The 24,525-nt window shown below is 42.9% G+C and overlaps 2 protein-coding genes across 4 annotated transcripts in view; one reads left to right on the forward strand and one right to left on the reverse strand.

Moving 5' to 3' along the window:
* Positions 1-5,782, reverse strand: part of WDHD1 (WD repeat and HMG-box DNA binding protein 1) — a 68,478-nt gene extending 62,696 nt beyond the window's left edge. The window contains exon 1 of the mRNA XM_066608004.1: positions 5,696-5,782. The gene's annotated coding sequence lies outside the window, so the exon portion shown is untranslated. The remainder of the gene's footprint in view (positions 1-5,695) is intronic.
* Positions 29-24,044, forward strand: SOCS4 (suppressor of cytokine signaling 4). 3 transcript variants are annotated; one of them, XM_066608008.1, is made up of 2 exons: positions 29-54; positions 19,503-24,044. In XM_066608008.1, the coding sequence occupies exon 2, from the start codon at positions 19,557-19,559 to the stop codon at positions 20,838-20,840; it is 1,284 nt and encodes a 427-aa protein (XP_066464105.1). In that variant the 5' UTR covers positions 29-54; positions 19,503-19,556; the 3' UTR covers positions 20,841-24,044. The 3 variants fall into 3 exon arrangements, with proteins under 3 accessions (XP_066464105.1, XP_066464104.1, XP_066464103.1); XM_066608007.1 differs by lacking the exon at positions 29-54 and adding an exon at positions 2,676-2,749; XM_066608006.1 differs by lacking the exon at positions 29-54 and adding an exon at positions 6,961-7,108.
* The last annotated feature ends 481 nt before the right edge of the window (positions 24,045-24,525 follow it).

Genomic DNA, 24,525 nt, shown 5'->3' on the forward strand with positions numbered 1-24,525 from the left:
AAACCTCGCTTTCAGAAAGCACGCCCACTAAACGTCATCGTAAGGGTTCCAAAGGTGATGTAATGGGAGTGAGTTCCTGTGCTGTATTAACCATTTTATGCCTGGACACTTTCGTTTATAGATTTCTGGAGGCGATGTCCGTCGCTTTTCTTCAAGATTTCTCTCGATTTGCTTAGTTTTGACTCGGAAATAGCCTTTATGTTGTATATGGAGTTTTTAATACTATGGCGGTGTTATGACATACAGAAATAGCCATTGCAATATATTTTGTCGTAAATTCATTGCAGTTTTTTTTGCAATTTTGCATGAAATCAGAATACATTTTTTTTTTGTTTTCATGTATCTAAAAGGAAAATGAAAACAACTTTTGCAACCAGTCCTCCTTAAAGAGGTATTCCTTTCTTCACCAGCCATGGCCAAGATAGCAATACTGCTGTGTACATGGCCGCCGAAAGTATGGAAACAGCTGAGCGACAGTGCTGCACTGTTTCCGTAAGCTGACTATGTTATTGTGTCAGAATGGAAACACGAAAACTGTCAGAATTTGCAAGTCTGGTTTCCGTTTTGCCTAAATAAAGTCAGTGGTTCAGTTTGGCGTTCTGCTTTTGGCAATTCCGACGGAACGCCGAGGTAGAAAAACGAAGAGCGGTGGTTTATGCTGTGTGGATGCAGCCTTGGGGCGGCATCCACATGAGCGTATGTACAGAAATGCTCACCTCAGTGCAACGCGTTTGCACATAAACGAGGTTGATTGCCTTGTGCGTCTGCGCCTCTTACTGTAGTTTTTACGCTCGGCCATGGATTAAAAGGCTATTCAGCCTAATGAAGTCCAGATGTGTTCTTTTCTTTGCGGTTTCAGGCATCCGCTTGCGTATTTGCGCAACTCCCATTGACTTGTATGGTGGCATTTGCTGCGCAATATGCAAAAAGATAGAGCAGGTCCTATTTCTTCCACACATCTGAAATGTGCGCACAAAAAACGCTCATGAGAACGAATCCGATGACATCAATGAGTTCTATCTGTGTTTTGCATGTGTATTTTACGCACACACAAAAATGCGGAAGTACGATCGTGTGAAAAAACACTCAGGCAGTAGTCCGGAACAAATGGTAGGGTATATATGAGTGAGGAGGCCCATCTGCCACATATGAGGACAGCAGTACAACAAACGGTCGGGGACAGTATATACAGGTACTGTATAGAGATTAATATGGTGTCCTATGTAAGAGCGGCGTATTATGGGGGGGGGGGGCACACTTCTGCTAGCCAAAATGTGCTGTTTGGCTACTAGGAGAGCAGAATAAATCCACCTGCCATGTGAAGTAGTTTATGAGAGTGTTATTTTTGTGAGGGGAGCGCCCCCTGCTGCCCACCCCTCAGGAAGGTGGCTGACAGGCTGTGTACATAGCAGGCTGGCGATCACTGCGCTCAGGGACAGGGGCGCTCTCCTCATAAATATACCACTCTCATGAACTGGGGGGGATATTTTGATAAAGAACAAAATTAAAAAATGCCCTTTAACCTGTCACAGCAGAATTTTCATTTCTTAGGCCCCCTACACACGGGCGGAAACTCCGCGGCAGGGTGTCCTGCAGAATTTCCGCCCGTGCACACCTGCATAGGATTGCATTATAAAACGCAGTCCTATGCAGACGGCCGCGGTTTGTCCACGTGAAATCACGCGCGGAAAACAAATCTCACAGAGCCCCGCACAAAAATGTCACTCCCAGCTCCCCATGTCTGCTTTGCGCATGCGCCAGCTGGGCGGCAGACGGCACATCACATAGCCAGAGCCGCAGGAGAAGGTGAGAGCCGCACTGCTCCCTGCAGGGGCGCGGGTCAAGTCCCGCTGCGAGAATTTTCACAGTGGGATCCGACCCGGCCGTCTGCAGGCGGCCCTGAGGCTACAGCCATGCATAGCGGCAAATACTGCAGATTTTACACAGCGGAAAAACAAAAAGCACATCAGAATCTGACCATCGGTGCGGAGTTTGACGCGATTCTTGATGTAGATCCTCAGCAAATTTCACCCTTTTAATTGAAGCATCACCATTTTTGTCACAGTTTTGATGGAGATTTTCTACTGCAGAAAATCTGCACAATTTTCTAATACGGTGCGCCACAATTTTCAAAATAAAAGGTGCGCCATGATCAGTTGTTATGGGCAATGAAGACAGTTTTTCTTTTAGTCCGTTTCATAAATCTATCCCATGTGTCTGGGGTATTCTTTGCTCTTAGTAGCTAAATGTTTTTGTGCTATTTTGCCAAGCAATAGTACGATCCTGTAGTTGTAATAAGCTGATCTTACGTAGGGCTGCATATTAACCCCCTTATGACGCGGCCTATTTTGGAACTAATTTTTCCATTGACATAGCTATATAAGCCAAATGATCAATATAGTTCACGGCATATAAGAGGTTAAGAGCAAGGATTGCTGAGAACACCGATCCCAACTGTTGCATTGGCAGGCCAGCTGTCAGTCATAGTGGGCTCGTGCAGCGGATGGCACAGGCTCAGCTTCTTAGCTCGCGCCATTCATGGGACATAATTGTGCGTGCATTCACGGGAGCTCCTTTCACCCAGAGTATAAATGTACTACCCAGGGCAGGAAGCAGCACCCGCCCCACGTTTCGCTCATGCTTCCTGAGGGGGTAATTTTGCAATGTCCCATTGTCAGGATGTCATTGTTGCTGCAGCCAGAAGTAAAATGCAGTCCAGGCACTGGTGAAGTGGTGGAGATTGGATGAGGTGAGTATGATTTCTTTTCTGTTGGTTGCTCTACCACTCTGAGCTGCCTTAGAATTTGTTTTTCTGCCCGGATAACCCCATTAACTCTACACTTTTGAGTATAAATACATGTAGAATACATAATAAAAAAGTTTTAGCCTGAAAGGACATTTAAAAAAAGCCAGCGGATGTAGATCTGCCCCATCTGCTGTCACTTTACTAGACCACATGAAGAAGCACATGAATCCGTTTTGCATTATTTCTCATAATTCTTCACAATTAAAGTCATGAGGGCTGACTCAAACCCGGTGATATTTAACAATTACTCACATGGCTTTCCTTTCACAGTCAGACTGGACCTAGGCAGTCAAGTAGACTGATTTTACATAGATATATACAGCTGAGGCTTTATTCACACCAGCGTTTTTACTCGGTTATTTAGCTGCGTTTTTACGTCAGCCGAAAATTGCGACCATCTGAAGCATTGGCTTCCAATGTAATTGTTCAGATGACCGATTAGTAGTCGTGTAAAAATGTTGCACCGGAAAAAATAACACATACGCGACCAAAATCGGTGACCGAAATTACATGCTGTTGGAAAAGCTAGGTATTGCTCTATCTTTCGACCGATATACGCTGGCAGCTCCCATAGACTCCTATGGGAGCTGCAAAAAAAGGGAGGGGGAGGGAGTTTACGCTGGGAAAAGATAATAGCTGCCTCTATTTAGGCATTAGAAGTCATTCCGAGGATTTATGCCGAGCGAGGGATTTCTGGGCTGCTGCTTATTTTTTCGCTGAAACGTCACATCTGGCCTTGTAAATCGACGAGAAAACGCAAATTAAGCTTGGGACTTGATCGCATCTTCTCTTCATTCACACAATTAAATGCCTCATGCGGGCGACTGTAAAAACGCACACGCTCATGTGAAGGAGTCCTAATTCTGAATAAAATGCCACAGCTGTAGTGAAGACTGACACCATATAGATGGGGAGAGAGGGAAGGAGCATATAGGGTACATTCATTTGTTAAATTCAGCTTATTTTTTCTGCAATTCTCACAAAATTTTGGTGCAATGTTGTAGTTTGGCAAAATTTGCTGCAGATATTATCAGTCCAGTCTTGGATTATAGCCATATGAAACCTACAGGAAAAAATCCCTAACACTTCAGAAGTCTATAAAAATTCCAACAGATACGAAGGGGAATGCACAGAATCTGACCCGCTGCGATGTGGCCAACATTGCACAGTCCTTTCCAGAGACAGTTTGTTGCCAATGTAACTAAGTATGTCATGTGTGATACAGTCACACAGAAACACCCGGCACTTCAATTCCCATCATGTTCTGTTACCCGATGTAACTCTACAATAATTTCTGGGGTCAGTGAGCCGCTGATCCTGTATCTAAGCCTTTCATGTATGATATACTCTGTAGAGCTGTGTATAAACCACTCAATCGCATCTAGTGCTCATTCATCCCAACTCCTGCATGCACAGACTCACTTTGTTCGCCCAAGAGGACATGTCTTTTCAGTAGCGAACAAAGGATTGGGCATGTTGAAATCCAACATGTCTGATCCTTCTTTCCTTGACATGAGGAGGGTCAGGACATCCTCATCCATACTGTCCAGTCCTACTGATATCATAATCATGTCTACTGAGCAATGAAACATAGGGCTTGTTCACATCAGCGCTGGGGCATGTTCACATCAGCGCTGGGGTATGTTCACATCAGCGCTGGGGTATGTTCACACAGTGCAATTCACCATCGAAAAATGGCTCTGCTTTTCTGCGCATTAAAAGCCCCAATAGAAGTTAATGGGGATGCACAAATGCATGTGCAATACGCTAGATCTGTGAAACACGACGTAATTGTGAAGGAAAAAGAACACATCTTGAACTCATTAGATTAAGGCCGTTTTCACACGGCCGAGAAACTTGCGCGTGATTTGCGTGTTGTGAGACACAGAAATCTTGCACGAATATGAACCCCATTCTTTTGAATGTAGTCATAAACACCCAAGCGATGCGGTGCAGGACAAAAATCGTGGCATGTTCTATCTCTTCGCCTTCCCCGGAACGCATCGTCCATTGAATTCAATAGGCCTCATGTCCACGGGCAAAATAGGATTTAAAATCCGCAGCGGATCACCTGCATGTGGATCCGCACCCCATAGGGATGCATTGACCACCCGCAGGTAGATAAATACCTGCGGATGGTCAATAAAAGGGAATTTTTAAAAAATGGAGCATGAAAAAAAACGTGACATGCTCCATTTTCGTGCGGGTCTCCCACGGGGACGGCTCCCGCAGGCTTCTATTGAAGCCTATGGAAGCCGACCGGATCCGCCGGAAACCTAAAATAAGAATAACTTACCCGCAGCGGACCGGGCAGTTCTTCTCTTCTTCACGGCCGGATCTTCTTTCTTCGGCCAGGCGGATGTGCACGGCGCATGCGCGGCACGCAGCCGGCGTGCCGAGCACATCCGCCGGCTGAAGAAAGAAGATCCGGCCGTGAAGAAGAGAAGATCTGCCCGGTCCGCTGCGGGTAAGTTAATTCTTATTTTAAGCGCTCATGTCCGCGGGGCAGGAGGGACCCGCTACGGATTCTCCATGGAGAATCCGTAGCGGGCCTGATTTTCCCCGTGGACATGAGGCCTTAATGCATCGAATGGCTCTCGCATGCCGTGTGATGTGCATGCGAGTGCGATGCGGGGTTTCCCATCCTCTATCCTTCAATCCTCTATCGCGTGTGAAACTCACCAAAGAGGATCAGAATTTCACAGATGCAAGGCGTTTTTGCCTAAAAATTGCCTCGCATCCGCGGGTAAATCGCAGGTTCATGAGTGCAATATTGGGCCCAGTTTCTTGTCCCAACATCACACACATTTTATATAACGTTCATTCTGCAAATACGCATCGCTCATGTCAAACCAGCCTTAGTGCTAATTCACACATTCATATACTTACCGCATATTACGAGGGTTCTGTATGGCCGTGTGATATGAGCTAAATCAATTACATTGCCTTACTCAGTTCCGCAAATATGAAATAGGGAAGCCATAGACCAGGAGCTGCAGCCTTGTTATTGTGAAACAGTCTGGTAGTTTTCCATAAAGTATGATTCACTGATTTTTAACATTCTTTCAAATTTACCATTTTCCAAAGGGAATAGATAAAAACCAGTAATGGAACAATAGATTCTTCCCTCCAGTTATAATAGAACCAGTATGGCCATCATTACAGCGCCCCTCACTCAGCTTTCCCAGAATTCTGAGTGACAAATCTGTTTACTCATGCAGTGATGCATCGCTGTTCCCATATACTGCATAACTAGGGAAATTATCTGTTCAAGTGTCTGAGAAAGCTGGATGACAAAACCTTTTGTAAAGTGTACATCATCTATATTTCCATCTTATGTCTATTCATGTTAATTCATTTCCCTTCTCTTTTATAGCGATAACATATTCTGCATCACTGTGCAGAAACTGTCACCATTCACATCAGTTCCTGTCCTCAATAGGGGGCTTACAATTTAATTTCTCTGCTTCACTTCCATAATTATCTATCTAATAATATAGCTTTCCATTTTTGCTCTATCTTTCCATCAGTCGGGTATTAGTGTTTCTTGACTCCACCACGAACGCTCCTGTCAAACCCCTAGCTTCCGGTGGCGTCAAGATACACTAATACCAGGCAAACCTATGATAGCTATGAGATTGCATAAATTTGCGCTAGAATTTCCGGCAGGTTCTGGCACAAGTTATAGTGAATGAGTTGGGTCATAAGAAGCCAAACTCCTGCTAAGCTACTATACACTCAATTTTTAACAAAACTAGTGAGAAAGATGTAAAAAGCTACAAATGTGTTGTACAAATGTAGTTTGGGGTAGAATTTGTAATTTTTTCCACCAACTTTCTAGCACAAATGTGTGGATAAATTTCCACCATACATGAAACCACCCTCTTTTTCATAAATCTAATCCATCTATCTATCTATCTATCTATCTATCTATCTATCTATCTATCTATCTATCTATCTATCTATCTATCTATCTATCTATCTATCTATCTATCTATCTATCTATCTATCTAATCACTTAAGTCTAATAATAAACCAACACAAAAAAAACAATAAAACACACAAAAAAGTCGGTTGCAAAAATGAGGAAGTAAAGGGTTAAAAAGAAAGCCCCATGTCGCATTGCATGCTGGGAGCTGTGGGCTGCCTGAGTCTGGGTAATGTAGTTGTGAGTACAGGAAATGGCTGCTTGGGCTGTGAACTGTGGCTTTATCTCCCTGTCTGGTTGCAAAAATATCCATTCCTTTGTTCTTCTGGCTACATAGTAACAGCTTGGATTAAGTGCTGGGGCCCAGATATAAGGTAAGGGGAGGGGGACAGGGTCTGATCTACGGATGCTACAATGTAGCAAGCTGCTTCTTACACCATAGGTGTGTTCCCTGGTCTGCCTGCTCTAGTTCTGTATAATGGACTGTACATTATGGTATACTACAGATGATTTGTGCCTGCTTGTGGCTGGACATATGAACTGAACTAATATGTGTACAGACCGATCCGAACTGTACTCTACATACATGTAACCTGCATCCTGCATGTACAATGTATATCCTATATAGACTGGTCATTTAATGCAAGATTTTTAATTCCGTTTAGTATCTACTGGTAATTATTTTTATAATAGTCCTAATCAATACCATCAATTTATGTAGAATTAATTTGGATTTGTCCCATTTTAGATACTTCTTATATGTGGTATAACTTTTAAACTTTCCACCATAGTTAGAAATGCACACATTGTATATATTTTTTAGGTTGTTATGATTACCTCATTAATAAACACTACCTATTGTAATTTTTTTTTTTTTGTGTAGGTGATGTTGAATTTTTATTATGTTTTTTTTTTTATTATTTATTTCTTTTAATTTACTATAAAAATAAACTCTAAATATGATTCCTAGTTAATAATGATGATTTTCTGGGTTAGAATTAGCAGCAATGCTAACTCTTTCATGTAGTATCATTATACCGTTCATCTATGTGTCAGGTTTTACAATTAAAAGTGACTTTTGAAGCGTCTTATACTGTATTCTCTTCCAAACTGACTGCAGGTTTATCTTACCAGACCTTTAACTGCTGCTGGTGCAGATAGTAGCTTTTTTTTTCATGCATGCATATGAAATAAAATAATCTGATGTAGAAATGACCATCAGTCATTGTGCCCTCCTTTTTTTTTTCTGTTTTAATTTTAATGCAAACACCCGGTAAACCTGTGTAATTCAGCAAGTATGGGGTATTTATTCTTGGGGCTCTGCGGGGTCTTTGACGTGCCTCGGCTAGAATTTGCCTCCTGTATGACTTCTGTTATTAGCAGTGAACATGAAAGTGGCTGCACAACCTTGCAAATAAAACTTGATTATTTTGAGCTCCGAACGGAAGCATTGACCACTAAATGTTCACTTGAGGAACTACAGATGCAGGGTTTTATGCCATTTACCAGCAATGGCAGCGGAAGTCACTGATAAATAATTCAGTGTTATCAAACTGGAGCCAAAAGCGAAAATATATACATTTGTACGAGCACTGCGTAGGCTTCCTGGAATGTTAAGGTCCATTTACAATACGGATCCGTTACACAGCTGTGGTTTTTGAGGCCTCGGACAAATGTTCTCATATGTATAAATGATCATAACGTTCATCTTTAAAGGGATCATACCATTTTAAAATGTTGTGGCGTATTGCAAACATACACTATGACATTCTGATTGGTGATTTATTCTGACCTCCGACTCACAAGACGAAGGATCCTGCCTATGGCACTTCCAAACACCTCCTGTGCAAGGAAGAACAACAAGGCTCTATTGAAGTTACTGTGGTTCTCAGGGCAGCAGATGGCTGGGGGCATCACTGATGCAGGGTAAGGCCGCTTTCAGACTAGCAAATTTTTTTCTCCATATCCGGTTCATGTTGAGGGGACTAGAATACAGACCTCATATGAATCTAGAAGGCTATGTTTTTTCCGTATTTGTATTTTCTACCATATACAGATAAATATTTGCATAATAGAACATAATAAAAAATACGGAGGCAAATACGGAATTAAAAATTATTGACATACAGAGGCAATGTCTTTTGAAACGCGTCGAGAGAGAGAGAGACCCCTAGAAAAAACTTGGGACCCCGGCATCCCACATACAAAAAATGCTCAAGTCTCCCATTGTAGCCAATAGAATTCGTTACTCGAGTAGAGATCTCGAATTTTACGAAAAGCTCGACTCGAATAACGCGGACCCGAGCATTTGGGTGCTCGCTCATCTCTACTTTTTAACTTAAAGGGGCTGTCCATTGCCATAATTTTTTTACCAACTGTTTACAATGCTATAAAATAACAAAAGGGGTAAAAAGTTAGTCGGATTGAATATTGCCTGAATGTTTCGGTGTAAACAGGAGTTTTCATCTTTGAACAGCTGCCTGTTTGCAGTGCATGGAGGTGGGCAGTTGGAAGAGATCTCCAGTGGGCTCCACCTCCATTCACTGAATGACTATCGCTCCTGTGCGCACAGGAGTGATGGTCATTGGAATTACTGTCTGTCGCCTACGTATATGCCCAACAGTTGTCCCATGTAAAGGTATCTTGATACTCCCATGCTAACACTTTCTGGGTTCCCTGCTGGCCTTTGTTAATCCGGCTCCACTGAAGTGTCAACCCAAGATGGGACCACTGCTGCCATTCACTTTCCGCAGCAGTGACCTCAGTCATAGGCATAACCATAATGGGTGCAGAGGGTGTGCTTGCACCCGGCCCTAGAGGGCCCATAAGGTCTCTCTTCAACATATAAGGAGACCAGTAGTGTAAGACCGCCTGCACACGGGCAGGTCAGATTCCGCATGCAGAATCCGACCCTGTGCCCAGCCGGCAACCGCATGTGCCTGCTTTTCTTTCATCTTCTCTGTACTGTGGATGGCCTGCATGGCAAGCCATCGGAAATGCGAAGTACAGATTTAAAAAAATAAATTTTAACCTCTGCTTTCCCTGCATCCTGGCCTAGCGATGACACGGAATTCGCAACTTTCCCGCAATGGCATTGCGGTGGGGCAGTGGGAAGAGGTGAGTAAAATGCCAAACTGGTTGACTTGAGTTTCCCTTAAAGGGGTTGTCTCGCGAAAGCAAATGGGTCTATACACTTCTGTATGGCCATATTAATGCACTTTGTAATATACATCGTGCATTAAATATGAGCCATACAGAAGTTATTCACTTACCTGCTCCGTTGCTAGCGTCCCCGTTGCCATGGTTCCGTCTAACTTCGGTGTCTTCTTGCTTTTTTAGACGCGCTTGCGCAGATGCATCTCCTCCCTTCGGCTGGTCTTGGAAGCATCGGCGTTTTGGCTCCGCCCCCTTTTCGCGTCATCGCGTAGCTCCGCCCCCGTCATGTGCCGATTCCAGCCAATCAGGAGGCTGGAACCGGCACACGTCATGGGGCGGGGCTACGCGATGACGCGAAAAGGGGGCGGAGCCAAAACGCCGATGCTTCCAAGACCAGCCGAAGGGAGAAGATGCATCTGCGCAAGCGCGTCTAAAAAAAAGCAAGAAGACACCGAAGTTAGACGGAACCATGGCAACGGGGACGCTAGCAACGGAGCAGGTAAGTGAATAACTTCTGTATGGCTCATATTTAATGCACGATGTATATTACAAAGTGCATTAATATGGCCATACATAAGTGCATAACCCCACTTGCTGCCACGAGACAACCCCTTTAACTCGGAGAACCCCTTTAACCAAGCCATCTCACAGAATTCAATGGTTCATGACTTCCTGTCTTTAGAATGTGTTGTATAAGAACATGTAAAACATTTCTGTACATGGCTGTGACTCATGAATTGGCTCTTGCAATTGTAAAGCTGTGTTCTATAGGCCTTGCTCCTGCACTGCTATCCCAAATTAAAGTTTTACTGACAACATACACATTCAGTTTTACCAAACATGTTATTTTACTAGAATGTGAAGATAATTGGCTGCTAGACAATCAATCATGTGCCTAATTGTTTATCTGACAGTTTGAAATCCAGACATTCAGATCCTTCTCTTCCAGTAGTGACTGTTTTGGCAATCTACCAGAGACACTAGGATGCATGAACACTATGTTTGTGGTGAAGGGTGACACATAATGGGATTAATATGTGCTGATAGTTTGTCATTTGGCTTGCATTCAGACAGTAAACATTGTCTTACTTTTATTTTTCTTCACTATTGAATAAAGTAACTATATACAAAAAAGTATACTATGTGGTACAGTGGTGCCTTGGGTTAAGAGTTTAATAATAATAATAATTGAAAAGCCATTAATCCGTTCCGGATCGCAAGCTCTCGGGCATGCCGCTGTCCCATTGAATGCAATTGGCTTCCGGCAACCCCTGCAGTGATTTTCGGGGAAGGGCTTTAAATATAAGCCTTTCCCTGAAAAATCATCCCTAGCTGTAGTAAAAAATAAAAAGAATATATACTCACCTGTCCGCGGCTCAATTCATTCTGCCATTCAATGAATGTCTGAGCGCTGCCTGTGATTGGCTTAGCGCTCAGCCAATCAGACGCAGCCCTTTTAGCAAGCGGGGATTTTATATCCCCGTCTGCTGAAAAGCTTCAGAGCAGTGCAGGGAAAACAAGCGGTGGCTAGACGCGCCTGGGCCACGGCAGCGGCGGACAGGTGAGTATATGGGGTTTTTTTTGTTTGTTTGTTTTTTACTACAGCTCGGGATGATTTTCAGGGAAGGGCTTATATTTAAAGCACTTCCCCGAAAATTACTGCAGGGATTGCTGGCAGCCCATTGCATTTAATGGGTGGCCCCATTAAAGTAATGCTGTAATGCGGAAGCAGGCTCGTAACCCAAGTGTTTGCCTTTAAATCAAGTCAAAAATTTGGGAGAGAGATTGCTCGCAAGTCAAAAAGCTCGCAAGCGGAGGCACTCGCACCCCAAGGTATCACTTGTACATTTATTTTTGAAGTGATTGAGTGTTCTATGAATTTCTATGTCACACAGTACTATATCTCAGGAGGCATGCATGTGGTTAGAGATGAGCGAGTATACTTGCTAAGGCACATTACTCGAGCGAGTAGTGCCTTAGCCGTATATCTCCCCGCTCATCTCTAAAGATTCGGGGGGAGATCTATCTCTCCCCCCGCTCCCCGCCGCAACTCACCTGTCACCCGCGCCAGCCCCCGAATCTTTACAGACGAGCGGGGAGATACTCGGCTAAGGCACTACTCGCTCGAGTAATGTGCCTTAGCAAGTATACTCGCTCATGTCTACATGTGGTGTATACTATTTGTGTAGCATGCATAGAGCTTCCTTGAGTTGTTTTCACCGCAGGGTTTTTCATATTTGTGTCAAACCCACAACAAAAAGCGTGCCTATAAATACCCTAAAAGAGGAAATGCACATGTAGCAGAATTACTGCAGATTTGTGCACAGAAAATGCACAGCAGATTACTGTATAGACCATGTGGATGAAATCTGAACGAATCTCATCCACGTGGTGCACCCATTTTTCAGACGGAAATTGATCTGCGATTGCAGATTTTAAAGTCAACAGTATGTCCCCAGCACATTTCACTCTTTACGATGTTAAAGGACAAAATCCGTACCACATCCACGTTTCACATGTAGATTTAGCTGTAGATTTGTTGCAAAATCCACTGCCTAATTTACAGCAGAAAACAATCTGCCATGTCTGTACCTACAGAATGTCAGCAAATCCGTTGTCAGTGGGTATCTTGTTCGCTCTGAGCAACGCTTTCTATATGTATTACAGGGGCTTTAGAGAGTGTCTCTTGAATAGGTCCTGGCTAGAGATGAGCGAGCACGCTCGTTTAAGGCTGATGCTCGAGTGAGCATCGGTTTTTTCGAGTAATTGATTACTCACTCTTCCACACCCCCACCCGCATGGTGCTCGAAGGAGTAATCAGTTACTCGAAAAAACCGATGCTCGCTCGAGCATCAGCCTTAAACGAGCGTGCTTGCTTGTCTCTAGTCCTGGCTCATTCTTGTACTACACAGTCGCACATTCACTTCAATGGACAGCATGTAATTGTTAACTTCTTTGCAGCAAATGAAGACTCCTTCACCAGTTTCCCCACCCAATAATCGCTGGTGTCTGTGATAGGCACCGCAGAATAGCCTCCAGTGATTAGCTCATTTTTGGAAAATGTATCAGCAAAGAAAGCCTTGTAAAAGCAGACAATCTATAAATCCAGATATACTGTAGCCATAAATCCACATCATGTAGAAATCCATACATTCACATACCCCGTCATTCATCAGGCAGCTTCATTGACATTCCCTGCACATTCTTTCTTGCATGAAATCAGCAAAAAGATGAATTAAATACGTGACTGGATCAGAGATAATGTCCACTGCTGCAGAAGAACGTTTTATGAATGGAAGTTATTCATAAACTGCTCTCCATTCAAGAAAATGTGTTTTGTCAGCTCGTCTCGGGACTTCATTGGTGCAAACGTACGGGAAATCGTTAATTTTAGAATGTGCTTGTAAGGCTGTTATATGATGCCTATCCTCTCAAGGTGCGCACTAATGCAGATATATATCACTTTCCATTCCTTTACGTGGCACTAGACAGGATTGCCTGTTATCTATTCTACTTTTTGCTCTTGTAATACAGCCATTGGCAGTAGCCATGTGTCAGTCACTACTTCTTAAAGGTATTCTCAGGGGTTCCATTTTAGAAAAAAAATATCCCTTTATGCGGACGACACATTAGTTTATTTGGTTGACTCGGTCCTTCTCTGGTATCTCTACTAGAACTTAATGCTGGGTTTGGTTCTTTCTCCAGCTTAAGGATGAACTGTTTTATTCCCATTACTAGACCCCCATGCTGTCTTGCTCCCCTTCAATGTAGACCTACAGTGTATCAGTCAATTTAAATTTTGGGGGGGGTTCAAGTTTCCTAATATTTGGAGGGATTTTCTCTGTGTAATTTGGACCCTATATTAATTGCCACAGAGACAAAGCTTATTGATGAGAATTAAAGGGGTTGTCCAGGAAATCATGTGATCACTTCAGACAATGAGAGGCTGCAGCATCACTGCTCGTTCTTCTCGCATCAGTGCTCACAACCTGAGTGCCATGATGCCAGGAGTTCTGGAACGTGACGCTGCAACAGTCACCTGATTTCTTCTGACACCATCTGTCACAAATACAATCACCGGGACTGCAGCTGGCTGCAGCACTGGATCCTGGCAGGCGAGAAGAGATAAGTATACTTCAGTTTGCTTTAATGCAGTTAGTGCAATTGAAAGGGGTTTGTCCAATAATCAGACAACCCCTTTAATATATTTAAGATTATATATTTGTCAAATTCTTATACCTCTTTCATATTTTTCTTGTTTATAACTTTCTTTGCTCCTTTTTATCTGCAAGGAAAGCTACAACGATTATGTCCATCTACCCTACAAGCACCCATAGAAATGGGTAGCTTTGCTGCACTTAATTTGAGATTTAAGGCCGCCTGCGCAAAGGGGCGAGGCGGATTCACCATGTGGAATCCGGCCCTGGCAGTAGTGGTGTCCGCGCATTCCTGTTTTCTCTTTTCTTCATCTGTACTGTGGATGGTCCGCACGACTCGCCGTTAGACATGCACAGTACAGATTTTTTAGAATTTTTTTTTTTTTAAACTCTATCTTTTCCAGCTTCGTCGCAAACCAATGATGTGGAATCTGCGACCAATCACATTGCGGAAGGGCTGCGGATTAGATGGCTTCCATTGACTTCAATGGAAGCCGTCTGCGTAGAATCCGTGCAAAAATAGAACATGCTGCGATTTAATAAATTTCTTTTTCTTCCCTCCCCGAGTGGAAAATCACAATTGAAATTTCGTGTAGACGAAAATTGCATTTTCTAATAGCATGTTATGGGCAGCATTTGCTGCGGAATCCAGAGGGGGGCACACGCTCCGGATTCCACAATGCAAATCCGCCCGTGTGCAGGCGGCCTTACTTTTTAGCAGCCCAACTGGTCTATGCTACTGGTGGTTAGATTTTGACTAATTTTCTCAACTGTTTTAAAACCCCTTTCCAAACAGCATCTGGTTGTTGTTGTTTTTTTGTTTGTTTTTCTTTCTTCTTTTGGAGTGGTGGCTCATTTGCGGTCAATTGCAAACCCTTTACTAGGGGTCAGATGCTCTTAGTTATTCTCCTCATACTCCATTATAGCACAACCACCATAACTTGCCTCATGTCTTTAACCCTTTGCAATCCAATTTTGGATTCAGGGTTTCCTAGGGGTCTTTCTCTTTCTGCCATTATACAATGGCACCATCTGCTGGCTAGAGCCAGTACTGCGGTATAGGACATGCTGGAGAGGCACCCGACAACAGAGCGGCCAGTAATCTACAGTAAGAAAACCCTGCCGGACGTCTTCCGACATTGGAGATGTACAGCCTTCAATCAGAATGTCTTCAGACGTCAGACAGTGGATTGGAAAGGGTTAATCGCTCTGTAGTTATGTAAGTTCTGGACTGATAGGGCCTTGAAGTGCCTGGGACAATTCCTTACAGATTCTGTAGTTTTTCCCTCCTATTGTGTCGCTACAGTCCACATTTTGGGTTTTCTAACATGACCCTTTTTTAGTTTCTGCAGGTATGACATGCAGTTATAGTACAATTTTGGTTTTCCCCGAAAACCACCAGATGCCTCCAGATTAGAAGACCTTTTCCAGGTCTCCAAACCTAGCTAAACTTCTGACCCATATGTATAACATATTACACTCTAGTGAGCTTAGACCTTCCGATAGGGTCTTTTCTAGGTGGAAAGAAGATGTACCTGACCTTAACGATGATCTCTGGAAAGAAGTAACAGACTCTTTCCTACAATCCGTGGTGAGTTCAGATGTCCTTAGACAATACACATTTCTTCATAGGGTCTGTTTGACCCCTGGAGGATTAAAGAAAATGGATGTCTCAGACATGCTACTCTTTCTTGCGCTGGTAAGATAGTCATAATAAACTGGAAATCACCCCGGTCCCCGTTATTATCCTATTGACTATGTCTGGTCAATAAGAATTTTGTCGTTTTACAACATCCTCAACATGTCATGAAAATGCCCTGATAAATTCAAAAAAGGTTTTGTCAGCCTGGTTATAAACTCATAAAAGAGGATTCTAAACCTGTACATGTTAATGTGAGATGGGGTTGGGCGGGGTGCTGCTGGCGACCATAGTTTTTTTGGGTTTTTTTTCTTCTTTTCTCGTCTGCTTTATCTGTTGTATTTGTGTAATTAGATAGTATTCATGGATACGATTAAGTCTGACCATCAGATGTATAGAGAGTTCTCTTGTGATCAGCTGTGTTATATACCCTACTTTTCTAGCATGTTCACTTTATTTATGATTGACATTGGTCTTTTTTGTTATCCAACACGTTTGTTTGTTACATGTTTTATTGCAAAAGTCAATAAATAAAGCCTTATATATATTAGAATGTGTTTAACATTGCCCCCTTCTTTCCACTGCCCTTTTCCCCTCTCTTTTGTCTCGCTTGTACTTGTCTGGACTTGTAAGACAGATGACTACCAATAGATAATTCTCAGTTTGTCTGATGCCATTAATGGATCCCTACCAAGAAAACTGTCTAGAAGGGGACACAGGCACTCCTATCACAGTTGATGATGATCATACAGTTCTAATAGAGGAGATCACAGCTCATCCTTCTGACTGTAGACTTATGGTCTGTAGCTTATTTAGGTGAATATAGAAGGTGATGATAACTAAACTGTCCCTCCTGCAGGCAAAAATGGTATAGCCTTAGCTAATGCTGTGCTGATGCATCATGGGATAAATGTGAAGAATTTCACCATCTTGATAAGTATCAGATGGGAGGGGAGGTTGCACTGTATGGCAGTGGCTCTGCTATTCCCTGCACCGTGGCGGCCTATCTGTGGCGCTAGCTGTTTCCAGCACTGGCACCCCGGCATACATGCCCCCTGGGACCACGCTCAGGCCTCTCTGTATCTTGTTCCCCTTGTTGCCGCCAGCTTGCCCTCCCCCTGCCGTCGGGGTGGTAGGACGTGGCAGAGCGGCGGTAATGAGATACGGAGTGGTGAGTGCGGGCTGCGGCATCGGGGGCTGTGTGCCTGGGTGGGCGAGCGCTGCAAACAGTGATCGCCACAGCCAGCCCAGCGCAGTGCAGGAAATAGCGGAGCCGTGCGGACTGTCAGTGCAGAGATACAGTATACGGGCTTCTACAGTGTATGTAGGGCAGCCTGACGGGGATCTCTGAAGGTGTTTCTCCGGCAGCCAATCAGCAGCAGGGAGTGGTCCCTTTCTCTCAGCCCGGCCAACCCATGTCTCCACTCGTAATTCCGATGGAGACTAATACTAAGTTAAACTAATACCGGATACATGTCCTCCTCCTCACAGGGGCTAAGTAAGCGGGGAGCAAAAGTAGTAGAGCGCTCAGGATGCTGCGGACACGTGAAGGTGTGTGTCTGGCCAGCCAATTAGCTGCTGTGGGTGTTCCTTGGAACTCACCCCTGCCAACCCATGTTTCCACTAATACTTTCGGTGGAGACATTAGACACTAATACCGGGGCAGACATGGAAAAATGTGTGTTTGCCAGAGTGGCCCTTTAACTGCTGCTTTTAATATAATTTGGAACAATGTTACGACAAGCACACTCCTATATAAGTGACCTGGGACATTGCACCTATATATATATTTCTCTATTCGCTTCTTTTCGTGAGGGAGATGGGGCATCTGTCACGTCTGTGTCCAAAATCTCCTAACCATTCTTGCCATCTACTCTGTCCTGGTTGTTGATGTCACAACCAATTAAAGGACTTAGATGGGCTTAGTAGCTTGGGTCTAAGAATAACAATTAAAGTACATTAGCAACAGGGAAAAAATTACAGCCAAAATATATACACATCATCCTCATGTATGATACGTTATGCAGAGAATAAGAGGCTATTTACATGCTGCATTCGTTCACTAAATCAACGTGATATGTGAACGGTCCCTAACTAGTGCAGTAACTTGGTTGATTTATCATATTGCAGCTTTTCTAAGGTGAGATGCAAATTTTTGTTTGCAAATGTTTTTGTACGTGCTCAGTCTGTTTTAGTGCTGGAGCCTATATGATGCAAAACATTGTTGGAAAACTATAAAACTCAATTTACAAAATGTTCTTTCTCCATGGGATAACCAGTGAGTCATTTCCGCAAGGATGCTGGAGGTTTGGGAGCTGGGCAAGTGCCGAGTGGAATCATTTAGTGGTTCGCTTTTAGCACAGACGCTTCCTCGCTGATTGCTATTACTAATATAACAGGCCAGAGATACCACCATCATGAAGGTATATCTCCCGGGGCACATCATTGGTTATGGACAATAGACATTGGGTAGAACTGGTTTAAGGGCATCCTCTATAAGTGGTTGGGTGCCCCTTCTATGCATTGAGTAGTATTACAATCCAGCATGCAAAATTTTCCCTACCTGATGACCCAAAGAGTGCTTAAAAATCACAGAGGATCAATCGTCAACCTTACTGGATTGTAAGGGTGCATGATCCTTTATAGACACATTAACCCAGAGATCTAGAATGGGTTTATCTATCAGGCTTCTCATCCCTATGTGTCTTCTGGAAAACCTTTTATCCAGACTCCTGGAGCAGGTTTTAGAAGAACGTAAGCTCATTTAGGCCTCCCAAGGCACAGGTAGCCCTAGCCAAAATGCTATTGGTACTATTATAGTGATGTATATACTAATTAATAAATGTTATTTGTATATAAATATAAAATCTTAATATCCATGTCTGTCCTTCTGCTGGGTCTTTCTTGAGTGACTGTCCTGACAAGGGATATGGTTTATTGGCACAATGAAATGAGTATTCTGGGCTTTTTTTTTTCTTTTATGATGACAGACAGGTCATCAATAGATAATTGGTGGGGTCCTGCGCACTTGGATACCCGCTGATTCCTGGGGCCGCTGTCAAAGTGGTCAGCATAGGAAGCTGAAAGTGTCCCATGTTGGTATTGCTTTGAATTCAGTGGGAGCTGCTATACCAACCTGGGATACAGAGCTATGGTTAGCTCTTTCTGCTTCTTGTGCTGATTGCAGTGACAACAACTCATGGAATAAGGTGATCCAGGTCCCCACCGATCATCTATTGATGATGTTTCTGTAATCAATAGAAAAAAATTAAATACTTTCAGAATGCCCATTTTAAAGGTTTTTTTCCCCAATTTTAGGTTAATAAAAAAACGTATAAATAAGTTATAAAACATAATATACTGTGTTTCAATTCCTTGCTATTTTCAAGATCCCTGTATGCTCTTGGTGAGTGAGAATTCTCTTGCTTACCTTCAACCCTGCAATACTGAACACCTCTAGTCTTGTCAGCTGAAAAGTGGATACAGTTGCATCCAGTCTAGGCAATGGGCTGTGAAGTAACAACCTGGATTCCAGACTGAACATTGTAGCAAACATCCAGAGATCTTTGTACAGTGGCTGCTGATGTGTTCAGCTCACACAGCATTGTCTAGGCTGGATACCATCATATCTACTTCTCAGCTCAAAAGAATATATGGGTTTGCTGCCTCTGAGTGTATATGAGAATGTTAATTTACTGATAGTAAGCAAAGATCTTGAAAATGGCGAGGAACTATATAACAAACTATATAAGAAAAAAATGCTAATAAAATGTTATTTTCTGGTCTTATAGAAATGTTGTTTTATTCAATATGCAGATTCTATTGGAATCCAGAAACGGAGTGACCATCCCTAGCTTCCAGGCGTGAACCATGGCTGAAAACATTGAGGAGAAGCTTGGTGATCTTGATGTCAGGCCAAAGAGTAGTCGTAGTCGCAGTGCAGACCGGAAAGATGGATACGTTTGGAGTGGGAAGAAGCTTTCCTGGTCAAATAAAAGCGGCCACTTAGCTGATGGGGACGCTGTGTGTGATACAGACAAGGCAGAGGGATCCTCAAGGAGCCAAGAAATAAAACACAGTTGTTCCTCCATTGAACTTGATCTAGACCGCTCATGTGGACAAAAGCTCTTAGGTCGGTCTTTGAAGCAGAAGCTACAAGACGCTGTAGGTCAATGCTTTCCTATAAAGATGTGTAGCAGCCGTCACCAATCTGTATTGTCTTCCAAAAGGAAAATTCACATAAGCGAATTGATGCTGGACAAGTGCCCCTTCCCTCCCAAATCGGACCTGGCCTACAGGTGGCATTTTATTAAACGACACACTGTTCCTGTAAGCCAACCACACACTCAGTATGTGGTTAAAGACTCTCCTAAGGTAGAACTTCTTGCCATGGCTGATGGGGAGGAGGACAGTATGTCTGAGGAACAGGTCCTGTCTTGTGAGGTAAATATAGGCACAGTCGAATCAGTCACCACCAAAGCCTTAAGGAGCAATAAAGAGGACAGCGATATTGACTCAGACGATGAAGTCCTCACAATTTGTGCAAGTTCTCGAAAGAGGAACAAACCCAAATGGGAGCCAGATGATGAGATATTTCTGGCCGCAACCCCACCTAAATATCACACCCAGATAGATTATGTCCATTGTCTCGTTCCAGACTTGTTCCAAATCAATAATAACTCATGCTACTGGGGAGTTATGGATAGATATGCAGCAGAGGCCCTATTAGAAGGAAAGCCGGAAGGGACATTTTTACTACGGGACTCTGCACAGGAAGATTACTTGTTTTCTGTAAGTTTCAGACGTTATAGCCGTTCCCTCCATGCCAGGATTGAGCAGTGGAATCATAACTTTAGCTTCGATGCCCATGATCCATGCGTGTTCCACGCACCCAATATCACATGTTTGTTGGAGCATTACAAAGACCCTAGTTCCTGTATGTTCTTCGAACCCCTTCTCTCCAGCCCTTTGCACAGGACATTCCCCTTTTCCCTCCAGCACATATCGAGAACTGTTATTTGCAGCTCCACAAACTACGATGGCATTGATGCCCTCCCAGTTCCATCTTCCATGAAACTTTACCTAAAGGAATATCATTACAAATCTAAAGTGCGTGTCCGCCGGGTTGACATACCAGAAAGGCATCATAAGTGATAACTGGATGTATTAATATTGGGTTTTTTTGTTTGTTTTTTTGCTATTTCACGTGCCCAAAAAAGTTTGTGACCTGTCTTAACACTTCCTTAGCCACAAAGCTTTAGTATTTCAGGGATGAGAGTCACTAATGTGGCATTAGCTTCCAAATTATTCTAATGGATTACAAGTTATATTTATAGAGGTTAGTGCTTTATTTTTCTGATATGCAGCTCCAAACCTTTTGCATAGCCATAGAGTTAGATTTATAACTTTACCATTAGAGGGAGCTTACGCATTCATTTATACATTGAATTTAGTAATAAAACTATATGCCGTGTAAGCTCCTAAGCTCCCCCTTGTGGCAGCTGAAGGCAGACAGATTTTTATCATTTAAAAGGAACTTGCCATGTCCAATAAGCACTATAATCTAAGCTGACATACTTACCTGGCTCCCCATTGACTTGCTGTCACCCCTGGAAGTCTGTGCTTTGGTCTCGGAGCGTGACTCTTTTCAGTCAATGCCTGCACACTTACTTCTCTATGGGAGTGTGTGTATACTGAATGAAGAAAAGAATCATGCTTACAGGCGGAGCGTTGATTTCCAGAGGTGACTCAATAAATGGACACTGGGTAAGTTTAAAAAGTGTGAGGCTCCCTTTTAACTTTGGAAGGGGGGGGGGGTACTTATTAAGATTGAACTTTCACAGGCCAGTCTTAAACTAAAGTGCATCAGAGTAAAATGCACTACATTAAGAACCGTACACCTTTTACTAAATTGGCGCATCTTTGGCTCTCCAAAATCCAGAAAATGAAATAAACTGTGGCAAAAAGCAGGTTTAGATTTCTGCCACTTTTTGCAGCATTTTTTAGTTCAGAGCTCATTTTTTTTAACCTATTGGTCAATAAAGGGTCTAATGCTGCTCTCTAAATTGACTGCGCCTAAACCTTTTGCAGTTACAGTATTCTATTAATTTATTGACATGCCACATTAGTGAATTTCCACATAAATGTAATTAATGACATACTCTTCTGTTTGCTAATGCAAGCTCAGTGCTGAGGGATTTGGTGATAATTGATGCCTATGGCCTTGCATCTACCTGTTTGGCAGTATCACAGGGTATTGGCGTACAGCTGTATGCATACAGGTAGGTATAGTGACCATTGTGGTCTCTCTTTTTCAAAAGGTCTATAAATAAAGGGGTTTTCTTAGAGCAGCTAGGGTCTACAAGATGACCCTCCAACTGTTGCTAAACTGCAGCTGTCGGCATACTATTAGTTGTAGTTTTTCAACAGCTGAAAGATCACAATGGGGAGCAATCTGTCCCAGGTGTGTGTAAATATACATCTGATATACAGTGAAATTCCTTTAATTCTGCATTTATTAACCTAAGAATTCTCCTAATCCTATAAAAAAACTGCAATACAATGCAGATTTTGCACGAATTTTATAAATGTTTGATTGTGAATTTTTTTATAGACTTCACCTAACCATCTGATAATCCATCACCTACCCGAGTCATTAAGCCATATTAAAAGGAATACTTCTGTGTAATCCATAATGGGATAAACATGCACTAATTTTCCTAATAATATGTCTGTTACACATCAGTTGGACCATGACTGGGGGAAAGGTGGGCAAAGAATGAGATTGGTCCCATTAATCTATCGGTTGTCCATGGTTGTTACATCTGGATACCCCCTATCCCACCTAGCATCTTCAATTGGGTACCCACTTTCATACAAGCACGATAGCATGCTCAGGTATTTCAGTGACATTTTTATACTCCTGGAGCGCCCCTTTCTATATGCACATAGCACCTTGTCGATAAAAATGTAAACTATGAGGCAAAACTATTTAAAAGAAATGCTGTCTTTGTCGCCCATAGCGCAGCTTGAGAAATAAAACTAAGCTCTGATTTGGTTGTTATGGGCAACAAAAACAGGTTTTTTTGGACAGTTGTAACAAATAAGGCCCAATGTTCTCGTCACCAGGGGCTCCAAACTGTCATATGCTTTATATTAATATTGGCATCTTAGGCACCAGGGCCTGTGTAGAACTGCAACCTTTCCACCCCCGTAGCTACACCACTAAGAAATAGCATTTAGTAGTGATTTTTGAAAAGGTTTATGTATTTGGTAGCTTCTACTGATAACCACATCTACTGAATACACAGTGACTGGTCCTTTAAGGGTGAATGCCCACGGACGGATTTCTACCGCGTTTCCCGCTGTAGAAATCCGCAGCTATTGGGTTCTATTGAACCTAATAGCTTTCTGCCTGCCAATGCTCACATACGAAATTCTACCCTATTCTAACTTGCATCATGTTCTATTTGCTGCTGATTTATGCTGCGGGAGGTCTCCGTTAATATAGCATTGATGGAGACCGCTGAAATCCGTGATCACAAGCAGGCACTTTTTTGTTTTTAATCGTGAAACTCACGCGGCATAAATCCGCGGGTGTATCCTGCGACGCTCATGGGCATGAGCCCTAAGAATAGGTAGGGATCCACTTCTGCTGGGCCCCATTAACAGCTGATATCCTTAGTAGTACTCCCTTTATCATATTTCCAATTTCTCTTTTATACAGTGAAACTCCTCTAATCTAGCAATTCTAATAGTGTGAACTACTTTACATGTTATCTTGCAAGATGGGGATGAATTATACAACTCCTCTTAATAATAATAGCACATTTTAGGCTGGATTGTCAGGTAAGCCAATGCTGGTGCAATGGACTATAACTCCCAGCAATAACTGAATTGGTAACTTTGTGTCTATGGAACATCTAGAGTGTGGATTCCCCTCAAAAGATGCCTTTTTATATTACCCTATAGTCTTCCCATAATTCTCTGCAACTAATGCCACTAATCTCACATCAGCTTCTTTATACAAAGTTTACACTTTTTCTGCCACTAGCCAGCACTAAGATAAAGGGACATTCACTGACAAAATAAAACTTGTGACCTGTCATGGTGAGGGACACATGGCTGAAGATAACATTGGTATGATCCACGAGCTGGGGTTGCCACAGATGCCTGAAATATAAGGGCCACAATGCCCTGGTATGTGCCCGGATACCTTGGTATCTTACAGGAAACCCTAGGGTCAATGCTGACTTTGGTCTTTTGTTCATGAGCTCCATTGTTGCATTAACACAGACTTGTGTATAATATGTAGTTTTTTGAAACTGATCAAAATAAATAATGTTTATGGTAATCTGATGCTTGACTATAGAACGATCTATAACTATCAATTGTGTCTAATGCCTGACATATGTCCAGTCTCTAATACAGTGATCCAGAGGTGTAACTTGAAGCTTCTGGGCCCCAATGCAAAACCTGTAACAGGGCCCCCAACTGTAATGCTTTATTCATAGTATTGGGCTCCCTATATGGAGAAGAGAGGCCTTATGGGCCCCCTAAGGCTCCTGGGCCCGAGTGCAACCGCATTCCCTGCACCCTCTATAGTTACGCCTCTGCAGTGATCATTTGTAGTCTACACTCCAGGTAGAATGAAGAATTGCCTAGCACTAAGAGCTCATTCACACCAGCGGGTTAAGCCCCGCGAGGGATTTCTGTCTCTCGCCTCTGTTTTTGGAACAGAAAAACATAAATAAGGATTGAATAAAAAGGTTTCTGTTTTTTTTCCCCACTGATTTCAATGGACTTTCAAAAACAAATGGAAGAAAGTACTGTCTTGTAG

Source organism: Eleutherodactylus coqui, chromosome 6, assembly GCF_035609145.1.
Source record: "Eleutherodactylus coqui strain aEleCoq1 chromosome 6, aEleCoq1.hap1, whole genome shotgun sequence".
Lineage (NCBI taxonomy): Eukaryota > Metazoa > Chordata > Amphibia > Anura > Eleutherodactylidae > Eleutherodactylus > Eleutherodactylus coqui.